The 18,779-nt window shown below is 43.0% G+C and overlaps 2 protein-coding genes across 2 annotated transcripts in view; one reads left to right on the forward strand and one right to left on the reverse strand.

Moving 5' to 3' along the window:
• The window catches only part of LOC115542176 (torsin-1A-like), a 98,705-nt gene that overhangs the window by 14,614 nt on the left and 65,312 nt on the right, over nt 1-18,779 (forward strand). The gene's annotated exons all lie outside the window — the stretch shown is intronic.
• On the reverse strand, nt 12,345-17,101 carry LOC115542177 (torsin-1A). Its single transcript, XM_030354335.1, has 5 exons — nt 16,780-17,101; nt 14,634-14,899; nt 14,356-14,531; nt 14,096-14,223; nt 12,345-12,594 (listed from the first exon to the last, which is right to left on the reverse strand). The coding sequence occupies exons 1-5, from the start codon at nt 16,949-16,951 to the stop codon at nt 12,368-12,370; spliced, it is 969 nt and encodes a 322-aa protein (XP_030210195.1). The 5' UTR covers nt 16,952-17,101; the 3' UTR covers nt 12,345-12,367.

Genomic DNA, 18,779 nt, shown 5'->3' on the forward strand with positions numbered 1-18,779 from the left:
AGGCTGTAGCACAGGCATCGTCCTGGTTGGTCCCCACGCCGAGGGTGATGGCTGCCCAATGGGTCAAGGCCGAAGATGTACCGGTCCCGGATGACCAGGCCAGAACTCGTGCTTTACCACCTAGGGCCCTCTTTTATCGGTCTGAAACAAAAGTGAGAAGCGCCAAGTGCAAGTAGCTTTGTGGGCGGTTCTATGGCGATGTCGCTATTTTACCGGCACAATAATGACTCTTGTGCCCGGCGCAAATCTAAAAAGGATTGGTCTTGAGTAGCCTAATTACCCGTAGGTGTGGTTTGGGCATAACGTGCAATAAACCAATGAGAGTGCCAGCTCCCATCCCCTTTAAGAGCCATGAGCGCATTTGAATCGGACAAGTTTATATTTTGACACATCGTCTGCAGTCTCCAATGAGACAGATGAACATGCATTTCAAACTTCAAATGGCTCAGTTTATGGCCAAATAATATGGCCTAATTCACACATGGAATAAGGTTTTCTTCCACAACTTCAGAAATACTAACTAACCCGTCCTCTCATAAAAGTCGCTAAAGAAAACTTAACACACATATGATATGCGGTAACTGTGGTTCTATTTAATGATACACGCAATACATTATAAACATCGTTTCTTATCAGTAATGAATGCATTAACGTTATCGACTTGTGTTCCTAATATGCATATGTCCCTCCCCCCGTTAATATACATTGCCATGCACTGTATTATGCGCTACGTGTTTAGTTTGCGTGTGTTTAAACAGATAGACGCACACACGCACGCCCAAATTCATTAATTATTTTACAGATACACACACGCACGCCCGCATTCATTCATTCTTTTTAACACTCACTTGCAGTAAAACAATGTTTTCTCACGATCAAATACTCATTAATCCTAAAAGTTATGGGCATGTACACGATGTCTGCGTTAAGAGAATATGTGTTTGCTGTACGGTGTTTGCAGATGCGTTGATTTAAAAGTACAACTTAATTACCGCTGTATCAGCTGTTCTTTCCCAAATAATTTACCAAGAATGTGTGGCTAGGTAGATGAGAGAAGCAAAGTGTATTCGCGAGGTGCACAAGCAACATTATGCATGCGCCCTTAAAATAGCATCTGAACAACGCGCCGCTGACTTTAAACCAGGTATTTCCTGGTTCGTGGCGCAAGTGGTTTCTGAAACTGCAAAATAGCACCAGGGAACGTTTGCGCCAGAACACGCCTCCTCATTTCGCCGAACTGCCCCTTGGAACGCTCTGCGCCAGTGGCAAACTAGCAACGACACATGCTCCAGTGAGAAAGTAAATTGCGCCGGATGCAAGATACATTCACTTAATGTACATCAATTCGGAAAGTACAATAAAATATCAGACCATAAGACTATTCTCCTGATTTCAGACATGAAGGCATGTGGGAAAGAGCCAACCCAAATCTTTTCATATTCTCCAATGTTTTTTGATCAGTAAGCTTAGTGTTGACAAAATAGGATAACTATGGCCTTTAATAAGCCGTTAATTTCGTTTTCAGTGGGCAGGAGTTATTCCATTGACAGTCCTTCAGCCAATTAGTGTCACACAACATCTAGTCTCGCAAAGCCAGACCAAACTACAGCAAGTAGAATGGTCTGGAGCCACGCTACCTCGAGCCGTCTATCCGTTGGGAAACTGGGCGGGCCTGTTTTTATTTCTTTAAACCAATCACAATCGTCTAGGGCGGGGCTAAGCCCGAGAAGCAGCAGCGGTGTCCATGCAAAATAGTGCCGGGGGGAAATTATTTTGACGGAACTTCTTGACGTTCAGAGGCTGTCAGAAATGGCTCAATCCCAAACGCCACAAAAAACTATTAACGATGTATGTCGCCTATGTGGAGATAATTTTATAGATAAAAAGAACAAACATCGTTTGATTCTTTGTCACGATGATTTCAAGCCACCATACACTTTGGCCCTTGAGGAGCTCATGGGACCTATAAAAACGACCGACGTTTTAACATTTATATGTGGTTCTTGTAGAACACTACTAAAGAAATACCGTAGGAGCTATTGTGAAGTGGAACGGATCGGTTCATTGGTTAAATCCATGTCAACCGCTCATGCCGCTGTCAGAGTGAAACGATGCGCCAAATCCACACCAACCCGCGATGGTCGTGACAGCAAACGCATCGTCCCCGGGGAGAATCCTGCCAGACGGAGTCTGGGCTTTTCCAAGGTAATGTCAAAATAGGCTTTGTTGTGGTCCTGCCATTGTAATGAAATCAGATAGTCAGTAATCAGTAATTACATTACATTAAAATTAAACAAGATTGGATGTCTAGTTCCACGAACAATTTCGAAAACTTGTCTGTATGCCATTAGCCATTTACCACCAACTGCCATTCATGTGTCTCTTTGGAAAACAATGTTATACTGTCCAGAGATGTGTTAATGTTACTCTATTTAACCTGCATGTACACGTAGATATGAGTCCAAATACTATTATGTTTTTATAATAAGGTTTAGCTTATAGCTTCAAATCAGTTTTTATTTATTTGTCATAAATAAATAAACAATAATTTTTATTTTCTCCCCAAGTCCTACAAACCTCAATGTTTGGGGTATTCCTCGTCCTGACGTCCCTCACCTCAAATGGCGTGCCTTTTGGAACTATAAGGGAGAATCTCAACTTTTTTGTATAATACCTTTTAGAAAACACATTCTACTTAATCAAAATCACCATGTACTAACCCCATCTCAAGCTTCTTCTTGGCATACATATTTTTTCACTTGCCTTAGACTATTTTCCCCTTATGTGTTCAAATTTAACAACTTTGTAGCGCTTTTTTTGTGTTAATACATCTCACCTCTTGCCTTTCACTAAATCATGTAATTAGTCCTTAATTAAAGCCTAACTAACTTAACTATCTTATCATTAATAAAGTTTCTATATGTTATGCTTCTATGTCCTTCAGTATTTTGTCACTTACCATCTTTGCTTTTTCATTTCCATACCAGCATCACCCCCTAACTTTTTACACTTTGATTTCATTCATCCTCTTTTATAATAAGTTAAACAAATACAGATAATAACTGTCACCAACATAATTATGCCTATAATGAAGTTATATTTTTCCCCCAGTCCCAACATGTAACTCAGCCAGCTACTGAAGGATCAGAGAGAAGGAAAGTTGAAACTGTGGTGCCAGTGGTTTGGTCTGCACACTCAGTTCAGGTTAGCATTTCACAACATATGTACACATAAATCTTGCAGAGAAATATGCTAGTGGTAAATTTACTCTTAAATTTTGACCAGATAATCTTGATATCAAATGTCATGGAAATAGGAAATGTGGTATTGGAAGCAAGGCTTAGTTAAGACATGTTACATGTTGTTCTTCTCCATTTTAGGCTGCTGTCTCTAGTCTGGAGGATAGGCCTCAGCCACAGCTTCAAACACTGCCACTGCCACAGACACCTCCACCTCAGGTGCCACTGCCACCACTTCAGCCACAACTACAGCCTGTAGTTGGTCATGGTGCATCAACTACTGGAAGCAAAAGAGTGCCTAAAATAGAAAAGGTTTGTTGTGAAACGCATCCCAGAAACACTTCGTTAAACTGAACATCACATTTAAATATGTAATGCTCAGTAATTAAGGAATCATAAAGAAAATTATTATGAAATGATATAGAAGGTGGTTACAGTTGTTAAGACCACTCATTGACACATGTATTCCTTTGTTTTTAAAGGTCATCATAACAACGGCACACAGCAGGAGAAGTCGGATTGTAAAAGGATCCTTAGAGCTTGTTCTGGAACATATTGTTCAAGGACGTCTCAACAGACTTCCACATGCCTTTATGTCTGTCCCGGGCATGTCTGATGCAGTGGTGCGAGAAGTGCTTAATGTTGTGAAAAAGGAGTGCAAGAAGCTAACAAGCCTGAAATTCAAGTCAGTTCTCCGAAAGAATAGCATCAACGATTTAAAGGACTTTAAAATGATGGATGTTGTTGAAGAGTGGAGGAGGAACGCACCAACCTTTCTTAAGTTTTTAGAGTCTGCAAGTTCAGTCTCCACGGAGGTCACTGATTCAGGAACACGGCCTCTGTCTCACAGCAAGACAAATAAATTCAAATTACCAATGGCTGGGTCGATGCTCCTACAAGCACGCTGCCAGTCAATGACGGCACATATGTATCGGAATGCTCTGGTTATGTGTCGTGGAGGGGCCAAAAGACGTTGTTTTCAACGGTTAAATCGATTGGGTATCTGTATATCTGATGGAAGGGCTCTTGCAAAGCTGAAAGAAATTGCACAAGCATGGGACAGCAAGTTCCTCAAATGGAAAGATGATGTATGCAGACAGTATACATCATCAAGCCCTGCCTCTGGAGGAGCAGATGGAGAGTTTACGCCAGAGCTGCTAAACTCGGATGAATGCCAGGCAAGTTGTATTACAAAATAAACAAGTTATGAAGATACACCACATGAAACATTATCAGGTATTATGTAATAAACACTACTAAATGTGTTTACCACAGGACAACACTGAAAGCAGCACGACACCTCCAGAGCATGATCCATCCATTTGGATAGAATCTGATGTCATGACACCATGCGAGCTGTTGTGTTCAGAGGAAGAAGAAGAGGTATTCACACAAAACTACAAATAGCTAAAAATCTATAAATAGATCACATAAAAGAGTGACGTGATGGCTCTAAAGTAGCCGATTCATCCTGCTATGCTTATACAGAGTGGATTTTGATATTTACATACGGTTCACTCTGTTTCTTTGTTGTGCCAGCCCAGTGAGGAAAATAATGCAGCAGGTACCTCCACACCTCTTCTGCTCAGTGGAAAAGATCTACCTCAGACCGCCGTGCATCCTCTTGCTACAAATCAGGTTGGTAAAGTCTGTGAGTGTTGAGTGTGCATGTCAAACCTTTTTATTTTTTGTCAAAATTTGTAGTCGTTTTTTTTTACTGTCACATCCCATCAACTCTTCTGTAAATTCAGATAAGTGTCAAATTTTGTTCTTTGTTTACAGATCAATTCGATTCAATTTCCACTCCAGATTACAATTGATAACTTGGATCGCAGTGTGACCCCTCATACAATAACAATGATCAACCAAAAAAAAAAGTACCATTGGATGATAATGGTTGGTAACAGGGCTGTAGTGGAGGGTAAACGCACGTAAACGCCGTTTACGCACCTCTGGAATTTAGGAAATAGCGTTTACGCACCTCTAAATAGCGTTTACGCACCTCAAAGGTCCCTGTGCCTTGTAATCTGCCGTTAGAATAATCGGAAATAAATTCAGCATCATTTTAAAACACCTAAGACAAGGTATCATATTGTTGAACAAATAAACGCTGTAATCTGAATCATTTTCATCTGCGCTGTAGGCCTATGCTATTATGGTCTGTGACCCTCCAATCAGTGCCTTGCGGCTGCGGCAGCGACACCAATCAGGATCCAGGAAAATATGTAAACAGGAAGTATGTATACACATGGCCCTGCGCGTTGTGGATTATCATGCCTGCCTACCTGTCATTAATTAGCCATGGATATCAGGCTATTTTTGAAGAGACCTTCGAGTGCTCCCACTCCAACAGATGCCCGAAAAAGGCCTCAAGTACAAAGTAAGACTGAAGATGATCAATTCACATGAGTTGTTTTTGTGATTTATAAATCAATTTTACTTGACGAACTATTAAGTGACTACGAGCATTCAGATTGGCCAATGCGTAGTCATGCTATCCGTGTACTGCCCACGTCAAAATGAGTGAAAGTCAGTCAGAGTTTTACTATCCATATTAAACTCCGGTTTCGGCGTATCAACTTCGCTATAGCTTGGTCGCTATGTTAAAGCCTCAATTTGGAGATGCGAGGTTGGCAGTTGCAGCCGTGGACTCCGCGGCTGAACCGTGGATCGGGCGGATGACGCGACAAAAAAATATATTTTAATTAAATTCGGGCGTTTGGCGGTTAAACCAATAAAAATAAAAATATTTATAAATATTTGTATTTTATATATTATAAATATTTTCATTTTATTATTTATTTTCTTTAAAGTTATTTTCCCAGCAAACTGGCCTGTTCCCTAGAGGAGCAGTATGGGGAATCCAAGTTGAAACAACTTGCCCAAAGGTTCAGACTTAATGACAGAAAAATTCTTGAAGGCTATAGGGATTTTAAGGATAACTCAAGCATCATTCCAGAAAACCTTGCACCACTCCTGAATATCGACCATCTCATTCCAGTTAGCACTGCTGAGCGTGAGAGGGGGTTCAGCTTAATGAACATCATAGTGTGCCCCCTGAGATGCAGGCCCCGTTCACACGAAGCCGATTTCATGGCGAAACCGCAAAGGTCTTGTACGGTTCGGCCTTCCGTACACACGAAGCCGGCGAATCCGCTGACCGAAACCGCAAACTTCTGAAACCACCCTCGGAGGTGGTTTCAAATCTACCCGGTTTCGTTTTGGATTCGTGTGTACGCCTGAAACCGACTGAAACCGCAAACCATGACGTCATCGCCCCACCCCTCGACCTCCTAGCCAATGGCTCTTAAGCCCGCGGAGTCTCAGAAATCACATGCGAGCATGCGCATAAGGGCAGCCTTTATGCGCATGCTCGCCTCTTCTTCTTATTTCATTTCTTCTGGATTTCTGTACCAGAAGAGGCGCCCCTTATGGGCCTGGAATGTGTACTACAGCGTTTCTACAGATCTACCCGGTTTCGCTTGGCTTCGTCTTTACGGAGATACTTCGAAACCGGATAGATCGAAACCGTAACGGTTTCGCCCGTTTCGTCTTCGTGTGAACGGGGCCGCAGTCTGCACTTGGTCACAGTGCCGTCCTTGATGTTTATTCAACTGAATGGCCCACCACTCAGCCACCACAAAGTTCAATCCAACACGTATGTGAAGTCCTGGCTGGTGAAGCACAGGGGAGCCATGAACTCCAGAACACGCCCCTGCAAGGCAGGACCTGACGTTGAAGACAAGGAGGCCCTCTGGGTACTACTGTGAAAAGCATGCATACTAATACACACACATACACACATGCCATAGATAGATAGTTCTTAATCTACACATACTTTTCTTTACTGTTGAAATTTGAATAACTTGAATAAACTACAAACACATTCATTGACTGTCATTGATTGATTTAATATGACTTTAATTGATAACATGATGGAATATAGCCAGGCTAGCCTTACAGAGTCGCAACACTTTGCGTTGTGTCGAGGTCGGTCTGATCAAAAAATTCATAGTTTACCCACCTCTAATTTGACCACTACAGCCCTGGTTGGTAATGAGGAGAGAGTCAGTGCAACTCATCTGCCACAAGAAAACAGAAGGTCTGTGCTAGAAGTCCCACCAACAGACATACTACCCAATCAGAATGACAAAGACCATCTCAGGAAAGAATTTGCTGAACTGATAGGAAGAGTGTTGGTATCCCACCTTCAATGCCTCAGCCCATTCAGAGACCTCCTTCAGTGGCACATACCACATGCATTCTCGTCTGAAATGACCAAAAAAACAGATCTAACCCCTTGGACTCTTTGATGCGGATGAAAAGAACATAGCAGATATGATAAAAGTCCTTGGTTACATACATGACAGATATGTCCCTTACGTACCTACTGATGTCAATGGAAATGTTATGAAACCAGCTGTAAAAATCATCATTACTGGAGATCAGCTAACTAAACAAAATGCTGATGCTGCCCTCCGATCAGTGGAGAATGCAAACACACTACACGGTAGACTAAACGGCATTGTCACTGCGATCGCAGATTTTCATTGCAGTATGAATTTCACAGATCTTATTCTCAAAGAATATTATAAGACCACATCTAATGCAGACATGGGCACACTGCACCAACTACGGAACATTATTAACAGAAGAGATGTTTCAGCAACTGCTCTAGGGGATAAGTACAGAGCAAGCAACACATTCATCAGAGATGTGACCAATGCTTCCATCATAGCTGCTGCTGTTACATATTCTCGAAGAAAGTTGTCCAATCCCGGGTTGCTTTAACTCACTTCATTTATTATAAAGTCGTCGGCATGTTTCGGTATGGTAACTGAAGCTATACGGAGGGAATTGTATCTAACACGAGTGAGAGATAATAACTCTGGCTACTACGGGACATGGGCAAAGGCCCATGTCCCCTCGCGGGTGTCGCTGAAAATCTCTGGCGATCCCCACCTCGTGTCCTCAGGTAGAGACCGCCAAGTGGGCGTGGCCTAGTGGGCGTGGCCGGGGTGCCGTAATGGCTTCGGCTTCTTCATATATTTAAAAGGCGCTGCCATCTGTGGCTGGAGCAGCCTCTAATAAGGTCTTGCTCCCCTTGTGGCTATGTATAGTATTTACGGCTTATATGTTTGGTCCTGCTTCATTTTGGTCTATGTGTGGGTAGCTTAGATTCTTAAAATACGTAACACTGCTATGCACTACTTTTCAATGGAGAATACAAAAGACACACCGAAGACTCACCCTCCTCCTGCAACCTTGCAGTCTGACTTGGAGAAGGGTAACTGGATCCACACACAACTCTTAAATATAGTTGACATGTTTGTCATGAATGACAACATGGTACTGCCAGACCGAGGAACGGGAGATGAAGAGGACACACAGGCTTACCCACAGGCCCAGAATACACCTGTGAAGTGTGACTTTCAGGACTGCAGAAGTACAGCATTTAAAGACCATGCAGGGCTTACAAAACATGTCATAAATTGTCACAACATATTCATGGCTTACCATGGAGAGAAGACGACCAGGGGAGTGGAGAGCCAGGGCAGGCAATACACAGATGGGATCTTCAACTACCATAGTGGGTTCCTTAAGCTAGCCTTACTGGAACAGGATTTCCAGGACTCCATTAAAGAAGGTGACGGACAAAGGACTGTCCGCCTCTGGAAATACAAAATGCTACACTTCAAACAAGCAGGTAGGAACAAATACAGCCTAGAGGCACTCAAACTGCAGCTCGACGTCCATGCCCTTCTGAGTCCAAGTGTAGCACATCGGTTCACATGGAACAGGACCATAAATGTTTGTGGTGGGGCTGGTAACAACATTGCCTTAGATCTGAACTGTGAACATTTTGTGCGGCTCACAAAAGATCTGATGGCCAAACAAGGGGCAAATATGCAGTTCAACATAGCCAAAGAAATAAGTCGGACCATTGGTGAGCTAACAGAGTTGATGACCAACTTTGATCAGGACTGTGAAATCAAGCCAGAGTCAGGACTGCATGCAGAACCGAACAAAGAGGCTGACATCTCGGAAATGGTGGCAGTTCTTCAAAACAACAAAGTGTTCAGATTTACACCAGGAAGAACATACACCACATTTAAAAATACCACCCCCAATCCGTTGCAACAGCTAAACGTTGCTGGGGTGCTGCAATGGATAAATGAGCACAAAAAGAAATTACATTTGAAACAGGTAAATGGCTGCTTTTAATGAGACAAATTAAACAGTAGGCCTACACATAAAACACATCTTAAAAGCTTTGTGCACCCTGTCCCCAAAGCCCCATCAGCTCCTTTTTCCCGACCTGATTAAGGTCTAAACCCCACACCTAAGGACTGCACCTATTGTTAACCTTGTTATTTGTTATTTATTTAATTAATCTTTCGATTACTTCAGGGACCCTGCACATTTATATTTATACTTATATTTATATTATACCTCATATTTCATCATACTTATTTATTTATTTATTTACTTAACACACAGGTCACCTACAAACAGACAGTTACATGTATATAGTACGTTTGTTTTATCTTATCTTTATTTTATCTTATTCAAATAGTTTTGTACTATAATTTTATTTTAAATTTGTAAATTTATTGTATATATATGCTATATCTTATCTTACATATCTTCTTTACTGTAGGCTGTTGTCTGTAGTTTTCATCCACTACATAGCATTGACAAGCCTTATTAAAACAATGTCATGTTTCCAAATTCATCTTCGACATTTATGCTTTCTTCATCCTCATAGCATTCCTCTATATCACAAAAAACCTCTGACACTATGTTCAGTATTGCCTGGGCCTCATCAACCTTAAAAACTTGTACATTGCAAAAAATGTCAACCAATGTGAAAAGTCTACTACTTGAATCCATCACTTCCTTGATAACAATTTCTCCTGTGTTCTTTTCTGTTTGTTGTGTGGAATAAACTGAGAGTGTCCCACAAACTCCTTGATGTGTCATGTCATGTGTTATGCTCAGTAAGCGTTCACGAAGAATGGTTCTCTGTTCATCTGTGACAGTTCTATCTTTATGGACCAAACCTTCCCCTGCATGTTTCTCCAGTGGACTTGCATGTACATCACAGGTGTCTTGACAATCACAAGATAATGCACAAAAGCTACAACATGCATGTTTGAGTGCAAGAGGCTTTGTATTCTCACCATCGAACAGCTGCAGAAGTTTAACTCTCATACACTGTTTTGCCTCTGATACATACATGAGCATTTCATCGGATAGGCATTGTAGTTGTCTGCCGTGGTATAAAATAATTGAATGTGCATGAGAACCATCTCGCCCTGCTCTTCCAAAGGCTTGCATGTAGGCCTCAATGTTTCTTGGGGGCCCATTGTGTACTACATTGTTGACACCCTTGAAATCAACACCCATTCCAAGTGCTGAAGTGGCGCTTACAACTCTGAGAAGCGACATTGGGTCTTTGAGCGAGTTCATAATATGTAGTTTGACATCCTCTGGTGTTGCAGAATGATACATATCGACCAGTCTATTTGCAGACACATCTTTGGCACCTACTAGGTAATATGCACGCTTGCCCAATGTAAGTTTGAAAACATCAGAGTAAAGCATTGAGCACTCTGCTATACTCTTACAGTATATTACCACCTTTTCTGTCCTTGGGCCTTTACTTTCCAGCTCCCCACAAAGCCATGCAAAGGTGATAGATGGATCTGAGGAGACCTTTTTGGTTGCAAGCCGGATGTTGTCACGGCTTGGGCTTTTAACAAGCTCTATACATTGTTGCATACCAAGATTGTTCCTCAACTTCTGTCTCATTGCTTTGGAGGCTGTGGCAGTCATTGCCAGGAGTGGAACTGAAGTGGGTAGAAGAGACCTTAGTTCTCCAACTTTCCCGCACCACTCTCTGAAGGGAGCCTCATTCCCCTGTCTTTCTCCCCTTTAAGTAAAAAACATACAAGACAGCGTGAAATCATAACATTGTTTTGTTTAATCATTGATCAGCTGTGTTTGTTCCTCTTCTTTTGAAAACCCACACATGTCAATTCTAGTAGCCAAAACATCGAATATGAATCCGTTAACTTAAATGGATATTGTAGCGACCCTGGGACAGTAAATAGTTTGTGCGTTATGTGTTGTATTATATTTCGTTGTCCGTTATGCCAGTTGTTCTATGTGCATGTATTGTAATGTTCTTCTTGTCAATCATTGTGGGGGCGAATCATTAGGTCAGCTGGGGGAGGGCCTTGGAAGAACAGGAGGGTGGGGGCCTGCACGCGAGTGAGACCGTGTTGGGGGTTGCCGGGGTAACCGGGGTTTGTTTTGGGTCGGTTTTCTGCCGTTGGTTACGATGTTACGGGTTTCAGTGACCTGGTTTTTGGTTCATTAAAACTACCTTCAACTACCAATGACTCGACATCATTATGTCACCGGCGAGGTCATTACAATATGTTTAATCATAATTTGATTTTACCAGTGGATGGTGATGTGCACTTCGTCCACGGCAATCCCCACCAATCGCACTCGGAAAACGTCCTTCTGTAAAATGGCTCTCCATTTGTCATCTCCAACGAGTGTTTCAGCTGATCCATACACGATTGAGTAGTGGCCGGCGGCTATTTTCTCGTCAGTTTCTGGATCTTTACCACACACAGCAGCAGCTATACCCTTGGACTGCAGGGTTCTCACCTGATCTTCCATAATTGCGACCAATGGGCGAACTACCAACACAATACTGTGTTTACAAGTCTCCGAGGTCGGATTGAACATTACCCCTGCTAGTTCGCTGCACACAATAGGCCACGCTTGATATATACAACTTTTGCCATAGCCTGTGGGAAAACAGGCAAGAACATCCTTCTTCCTCAGCAAATGTTGTAAGCAAATATTTTGCAGATCTTTACAATTTTCTACGGAAAGAGCCAAACATGCCAACTCTACTGCGCAGTCAAAGTCCTCTCGACTCGCCATACTGCATCCTGCATAGTTTCCGAGTTTTGAGGGGGAGCACAATACGGTAACGCCAGCAACCGGAAGGGGAGGAGTCGCGGCCAAATCAGCCACTAGGCAATAGACGCTGTCCACTTCCGTTCAGCCAGACTACACAACATCTGACCCCACCACTTGTTTGATTACATGTAGAATCTCAGTCGGCTGGCAATCGTCTTGCAACCCGGGGAAGAAAATAATTTCTCATCCTTAGGAAAATAGTTTACGATTTCGTCTGCCAATTCACAGGCCTTCTCATGTTCTGGTTTGAGGCCCATGTTTTTCATCTTGACCATAATACACTGGACAATGTGCCGGCTTTCCAAGGGCAGGAATGGGATGAAGTAGTCCACCACGTTACTCACCCCACCTGCACAAAGTGAATGATAATTCGCACAATGTAAAGCTAAATAGGAAAGGAAAACTATTATATGACTGTTAGAGAGTCCACATTGAGCCTGCTTTTTTTTTAATGTAATCATGCCAGTTATCCAAATAGGCAATTTTTGATCTGTTATCCCTGGAAGCTAGTTAAAAACGGATACTGTCATTAAATTAAGGCAATCATGAATTTAGACGTAACTTGCATGTTCACATAAGCCATGGTTGTTTGCATGAAATAGTTTTCCGGACGTGGAACTACGGACCTGCTCTACGGACCAGCCCCGCCTGATAGTATGCCCATCCGGTCGGCATGTGTTTTGTGGATCTGGAGAAGCCGTATTACTACGTATTTTTGATATCGGGGAGTAGTCGTGGTGGGGAGGGGTTGCAGTTCAGTGGTCTGAGGATCTCATCACTGCTTTTTGCAGATGATGTGGTCCTGATGGCATCCTCGGCCTGTGACCTTTAGCACTAACTGGATTGGCTCGAAGCCGAGTTTGAAGCGGCTGGGATGAGGATCAGAACTTCTAAACAGGAAACTGGTGGATAGCCTACTCTGGGTAGGAAATTTGTCCTTTTTGATAGAGGTCAAGTACCAAGTGCCTCAGGCCCCTCTGCTGAGAAACGAGTCAGTTGAGGTGGTTCGGGCATCTGGTAAGGATGCCCACTGGGCATCTCCCTAGGGAGGTGTTCCAGGCACGTCCAGTAGGAAGGAGACCTCGGGGAAGACCCAGGACTAGGTGGAGAAATTATATCTCAACACTGGCCTGGGAACGCCTCGGGATCCCCCCGTCAGAGCTGGTCAATGTGGTCCGGGAAAGGGAAGTTTGGGGCCCCCAGCTTGAGCTGCTGCCCCAGCTCTGGGTCACGGTCCGCTCTGGACAGCTCAAATCCAAGCCAATGTAGAGCGGAGTCTGAACTGGTTTCACCTAGCCAGGTTTCCGTGAAACGTAAAACGGAAGATGAAAAAAACTCTCTGCACTTCCCCACCAGTAACTTGAGGTTTTGCAGGTTGTTGCACAGTGAACGCAAGTTTGAGAGAAGTAATGGAGTATGATGTCCCCTTCCCTGGAGGCGAACCAACGCTCCCGCACGTTTTCCCCTCTGTCTGCGTTTCACTGCGTGAGCGAGGGTGAGTATCCCCGTGACAATAATGTCCATTAATTCCAAGGATGGAAAGAGAAATTTCGGAAGTAAATCCACAGGAGTTGTTTCCTTGATGTTAATTAGCTGTTATCTAGTAAATGAGCTTGGGGTATCGTAACAAAACACTGAGTTTACAAACAAAACAAAACAAAATAGCCCAGATCTATGAACCGAGGCAGCCATCTACGGCACCATTAGTTGATCCCTGCGGATTGGCAGGAAGCGATGCAACGACACACCACACACCGTCATTAGTGGCCTTACATGATGCATGGCCACTAATGATGGTAAAGCACAACCTCAAGCCTCACAGAACGCTCATCTTAAAGTATCAGACTTACGATATATGAACAAAGGGGTAGAAAGGGAAAGGGCAGTCTCCATATCCTTCAGCTTGAGTTTCTCTCTCTCTTTTCCTGCTTTCAAGGAATCCAAAGTGGTCTGTGTGATGAATGTACTCCCACTGTTACTATCAGGAAGGTAAGAAAACGGTTAATTTCCGTGTGCATAAGGTACATGAGACTACTACACATAGCAATTACTTTTTCCACCCTTTTACAGTAATTTTCATCATCCTATGTATAACATAGGATGTATTCACCTGAGGAAGATGAAGATGGCTTTTGAATATGACACGCCATCCAGCTTGTATTGGTAGTCCATAAATGGATTTATGCCATCAATTGCGCCAGCATGCATCTTGTCCATCTCATCAAAGATGAACATGGAATGGGCACAGTTGGTGACATTTCCTCTGATCCAATGCTGTAACTGAGACTGTTGAGGAAGAGGAGACCGCTATTAGAGAATGGACAACATGCACCAGTCAACTGGTCTTGGCAAAGGTCTGTGGAATCACAAACACATTATTCAGACTACCTTATAGGTCTCAACTTCAGAGATGTGTGGGAAATGTATTGCAGCGTTAAAGAAATGGACAAAGCGGCTGTCCATTCCCTCCTTGTAGATGTTTTTTACAATCTGCTCACAGGCCAAATTCTTCCCTGTCCCAGATCTCCCATGGAAAGAGAGGACCATAGGCTTCTTGGGGTTGTCATTGTTCATTAATCCATCCACAGCTTTCATGATGACCTCTGCAGCTATGTGTTGACCAAAGAGTCTGCTTTGCAGGTCAGCCTTCAAACCTTAAAGTGCAAGGGCAGGGAAAAGGTCACAGCTGTTTGAGATAGAAAGTAATAATGCGTAACTTAGTCATCGGCATTGGTCGTAACAGTGAAATAATAAAATAATCCCTTGTCAATGATTTTGAACCTCTATGTGTTTCGCAGTGAATACAGCAGAGACAAACAGAATGTGAACTCAGATCAGGACGGTGTGCCGCCGCCACAGCAGCCAAAACAGTAGCACCTGGTGGCCAACTTGATACAGACGCAGTACATTGTACCTAAAGAGCTATGTCCTTCAGAGCAACAGCGCCCTGCAGCTGTTGTGGTCGTCTCTTGAAAGTGATAACAAACATTTTACTCCCTCTACCTATTGAGTCTCAATAAATCAGAGGGGAACCCATTGTACATCTGAAGAAAAACTAATTTCAATCCTTTGTTGTATCGGGTTTCAGGCTAGGTATGACTCAAAGAGTGGTTAATGTTCAACACGTGGTAGATTCAGAGACAACATCATTAAAAAAAACTTGCATTCTGGAGGTGGTTCATGAAGCATCTATCCAACACAGATAAGAATTCTGTTTATATTGGCAGTGGGCGGAGTGGTAAATAAGCCACGCCTACAGGTTTTGATTGACAGGTAAACCTGGGTGGAAATGACAAAGAGGCCATGTTTGAAGTGTCTTATCTTCAAACTCATGAAACTTATTTAACTTATATGGTGTTGTGTTGACCAGTATGTGGAGAAGAAGCCTTGATAGCACTACATAATGGTCCAATGAGGTACTGATGTTAGGTTCAAACATGTGGTTGAAATGTATAAACTCAAATAATTTACATCAGATCCTTCAACATTTCTTGCTGATTACATTCTTGAAGGTGCTTAGATGTGTGAGCTGGTTTGCCGCATGTTGACGCCCTGCTGTTATTTTCCAGGTGTAGCCTCTAGGCTTCACTTACAATCATAGAAGTGTTATAATAACATAACTATCGTCTCTGGTTTTGGTGTCATAAAGTGGTCATCCGCCAAATAACGAGTGCCATCCACGGGAGTATAGCCTGTCAAAGCTGTAATTATATTTGGAAACCAAATTTCGGTGCTTCTATTTGTATCAATAATTGACAATTGACAATAAAGCTGAGTTGACTGTGACTATGAAACTAGACTATTTGTAATAAACCTGATTTACAAGTGAGTTTTAAAAGAAAATATAACTGCATTAGTTACCTGCTCTGTTCCCTATTACAACTAATCCAGTCCTTCAACAGGTTTTTTTTAACTATAAAAATGGTCTGTCACTTTTTGGGACAGATGCCCAGGCTCTGTGCCACCTCCCCACAGGACTTATGCCGCGTTTCCACTGCAGGGTGCGGTACGGTTCGGTTCGCCTCAGTCCGGTAGATAGGGGGCGGTATAGCCCAGCTCAGTTCCAAGGTCGTGTTTCCACCGCCGGTACCCTTTATCGCTTTATCGCCGCGGCAGCTACGTAAACATCGTGACATCATAGCAGCGCGACACAGTGTAGCCTTCCTCCCCAAGAATGCAGAGGAACGTCTCCACCTCCTTGTTCGCCCAATGGTTTTACACGACATGTTCATTGTAAAGAATAATACCTCGAGGCTACCGTTTGTTTGTTTTTATCCCCACGTCGCCCGGAAGTGACGATTCTGTCGACCAATCAACGAAGGGGGTGTGAGGCTCGAATTTTCCGGCCCCCTTTCAGGCGTCTCAGTAACCCAACGGAGGAGTAGGCCTACTGAAGACGAGGGCAAAACGAGTATGGCTCAGTAATGAATGTGATCAATAATGAAAATACCTTCCCCTTTTTAAACTGACAACTGAACAGAGGAAATAATAAATACACACTCCTACATGGCAGACCTTTAATGTTTTATCCTACCTTTTCCTACTCCTTTACCGTCAAAGGAAATCCAATCCTTGGTACATTCTTCGTTGGATGGTGTTAATTTGTCATACCAATCTTTGAAAGTCCTAAAAAAGGCATCGGTCCTGCCAGTGCACACTAACAACAACAAAAGTACTACGAGATGCTTTCTGTTTCTGGAATTCATTTTACATATGATAGGGATGTGACGTGGAAGCAAAGTTTCTAATCTCGAACTACCTACCAGAACACATTAGTTTAACTCTTGTCCGTGTCGGAGCAAAAAGGTGCGTTGACTTTTCAAACCAGTCCAGATGGTCTACCAGTACGCACTGAATGTCGACCAATCCCTTGGCTGAGCGTGTGTGCACAACTCACTCATTTGCATAAAGATAAGTGAATTTCCAGTCTGAGAATTTTAGAAGATTCAGTTTGCTTCCACTTTACAACAAAAACCAACAAACAGGCAGGGTATGAAAATAGACGTAGCTTAACAAAAGTTACGTGGAACACTGAGTTATATAAATAAACCAAATGGCATGTTTGGGAGTGTGTGTGGAGGAAGACTGGTTTAAGTAGGCTTGCATGGCTGAGTCTGATTGGACTCTGTGGCTGGGTGAGGCTGCACACCTTTGTTTGTTCTGCATTGAGTAATCAGTGTGCACAGGTTAAACCAACCGTCTCCACTCGCACTCAGGAGATCTCCTGGATGGCAGCACCTTTGCCATGTTCATGGTTAAACCTTTGCAATAAACCTGATTTTTAACACCACCACCCTGCATCTTCGGCAAAGTAAGTCACCTAGGTGGCGTGTAGCAGCATGGACATTTGCTACCCTGGCCAGTGGAGCAAATTCACTGCCATCCAGGTGATCTCCAGAGTACGTGTTGAGATGGCTGGTTTAACCTGTGCAGACTGATTACTCGCTATGCAACAGGTCTGCAGCCATAACCAGGGCATGCCACTGCAGATGGAAGCCTACACATGTAGGCTTCCTAGAGACTAATGCATAAGTAAGATTGTTAATCTGCATGTGCACAATGTGAAAAGGGATTAAGGCTATGGTTTAATTTTACACATGCACTCATAAACTGCCAAGATCAAAGTAAAACAAGCCAGGTTTAGCCTAAAATATGCACAATTGCCAAATACATATTATCTAAACCTGGAGCCTGAATGTTGCTCATGACGTAGTCAGAGATTGTGTGGCTGCATTTCTATTGGCCGGGCCTTCATAGGAAACAAGGCTGTGTTTGGATGGGAAGAGTTTAAGATCAACGGACAATCAGATGCCTTTGCTCTTGAAGTCACATTGGTTTGGGGACACTCACACAATGCAGTGCTACTGTGAATATATTAATATCTCTCTCTCTCTCTCTCTCTCTCTCTCTCTCTCTCTCTCTCTCTCTCTCTCTCTCTCTCTCTCTCTCTGTGTATTGTGTACGGGTGTGTGTGGGCATGTGTGCATATCTGAATGAAAGCATCGCTGCAGGATTGCGGTGATACCGGATTAACTACTAGACGGAGATCACAAAGAATGGGATGAGGGTTGTCACGGACACTGCGTTGAAAACATACTCCTGACTTGGGTCGGGGAGTTTGGCTGGGCTTAAATTCGATAAAGAAATTAAACATTAAAACACTGCTGAGGTCACTGGCTTCTTTGAATGCCATGTGTAGTTCACCCCTTCCTGGTGGGCAGCGGCCATTATGGCTCTGAGGCCAGCAGGATTCATTAAGAGAAGTGGCCACTGTGGCTCTCTCCGTATGTCAAACTCTTCTAACACTGGAAACAACAGAGTTTTACCTTGACTGTAAAAACAAAGTTTTACTTAGAACTACATACAGCGTTTGGACTCTAAAAGATCAAAAGTATGGAGTAGAAAAAACGTACACCTCGTAAAGGAAACAAATTCTTTACAAATCCAACATTTAAAACCAGGTCATCAAAGAGAAAAAAATATATAAATATTTCAGAATAGAGAAAATAAGGCTGTGACGACTACTGGCTTCAA

The sequence above is a fragment of the Gadus morhua genome, chromosome 4, assembly GCF_902167405.1.
Source record: "Gadus morhua chromosome 4, gadMor3.0, whole genome shotgun sequence".
NCBI classification, from domain to species: domain Eukaryota; kingdom Metazoa; phylum Chordata; class Actinopteri; order Gadiformes; family Gadidae; genus Gadus; species Gadus morhua.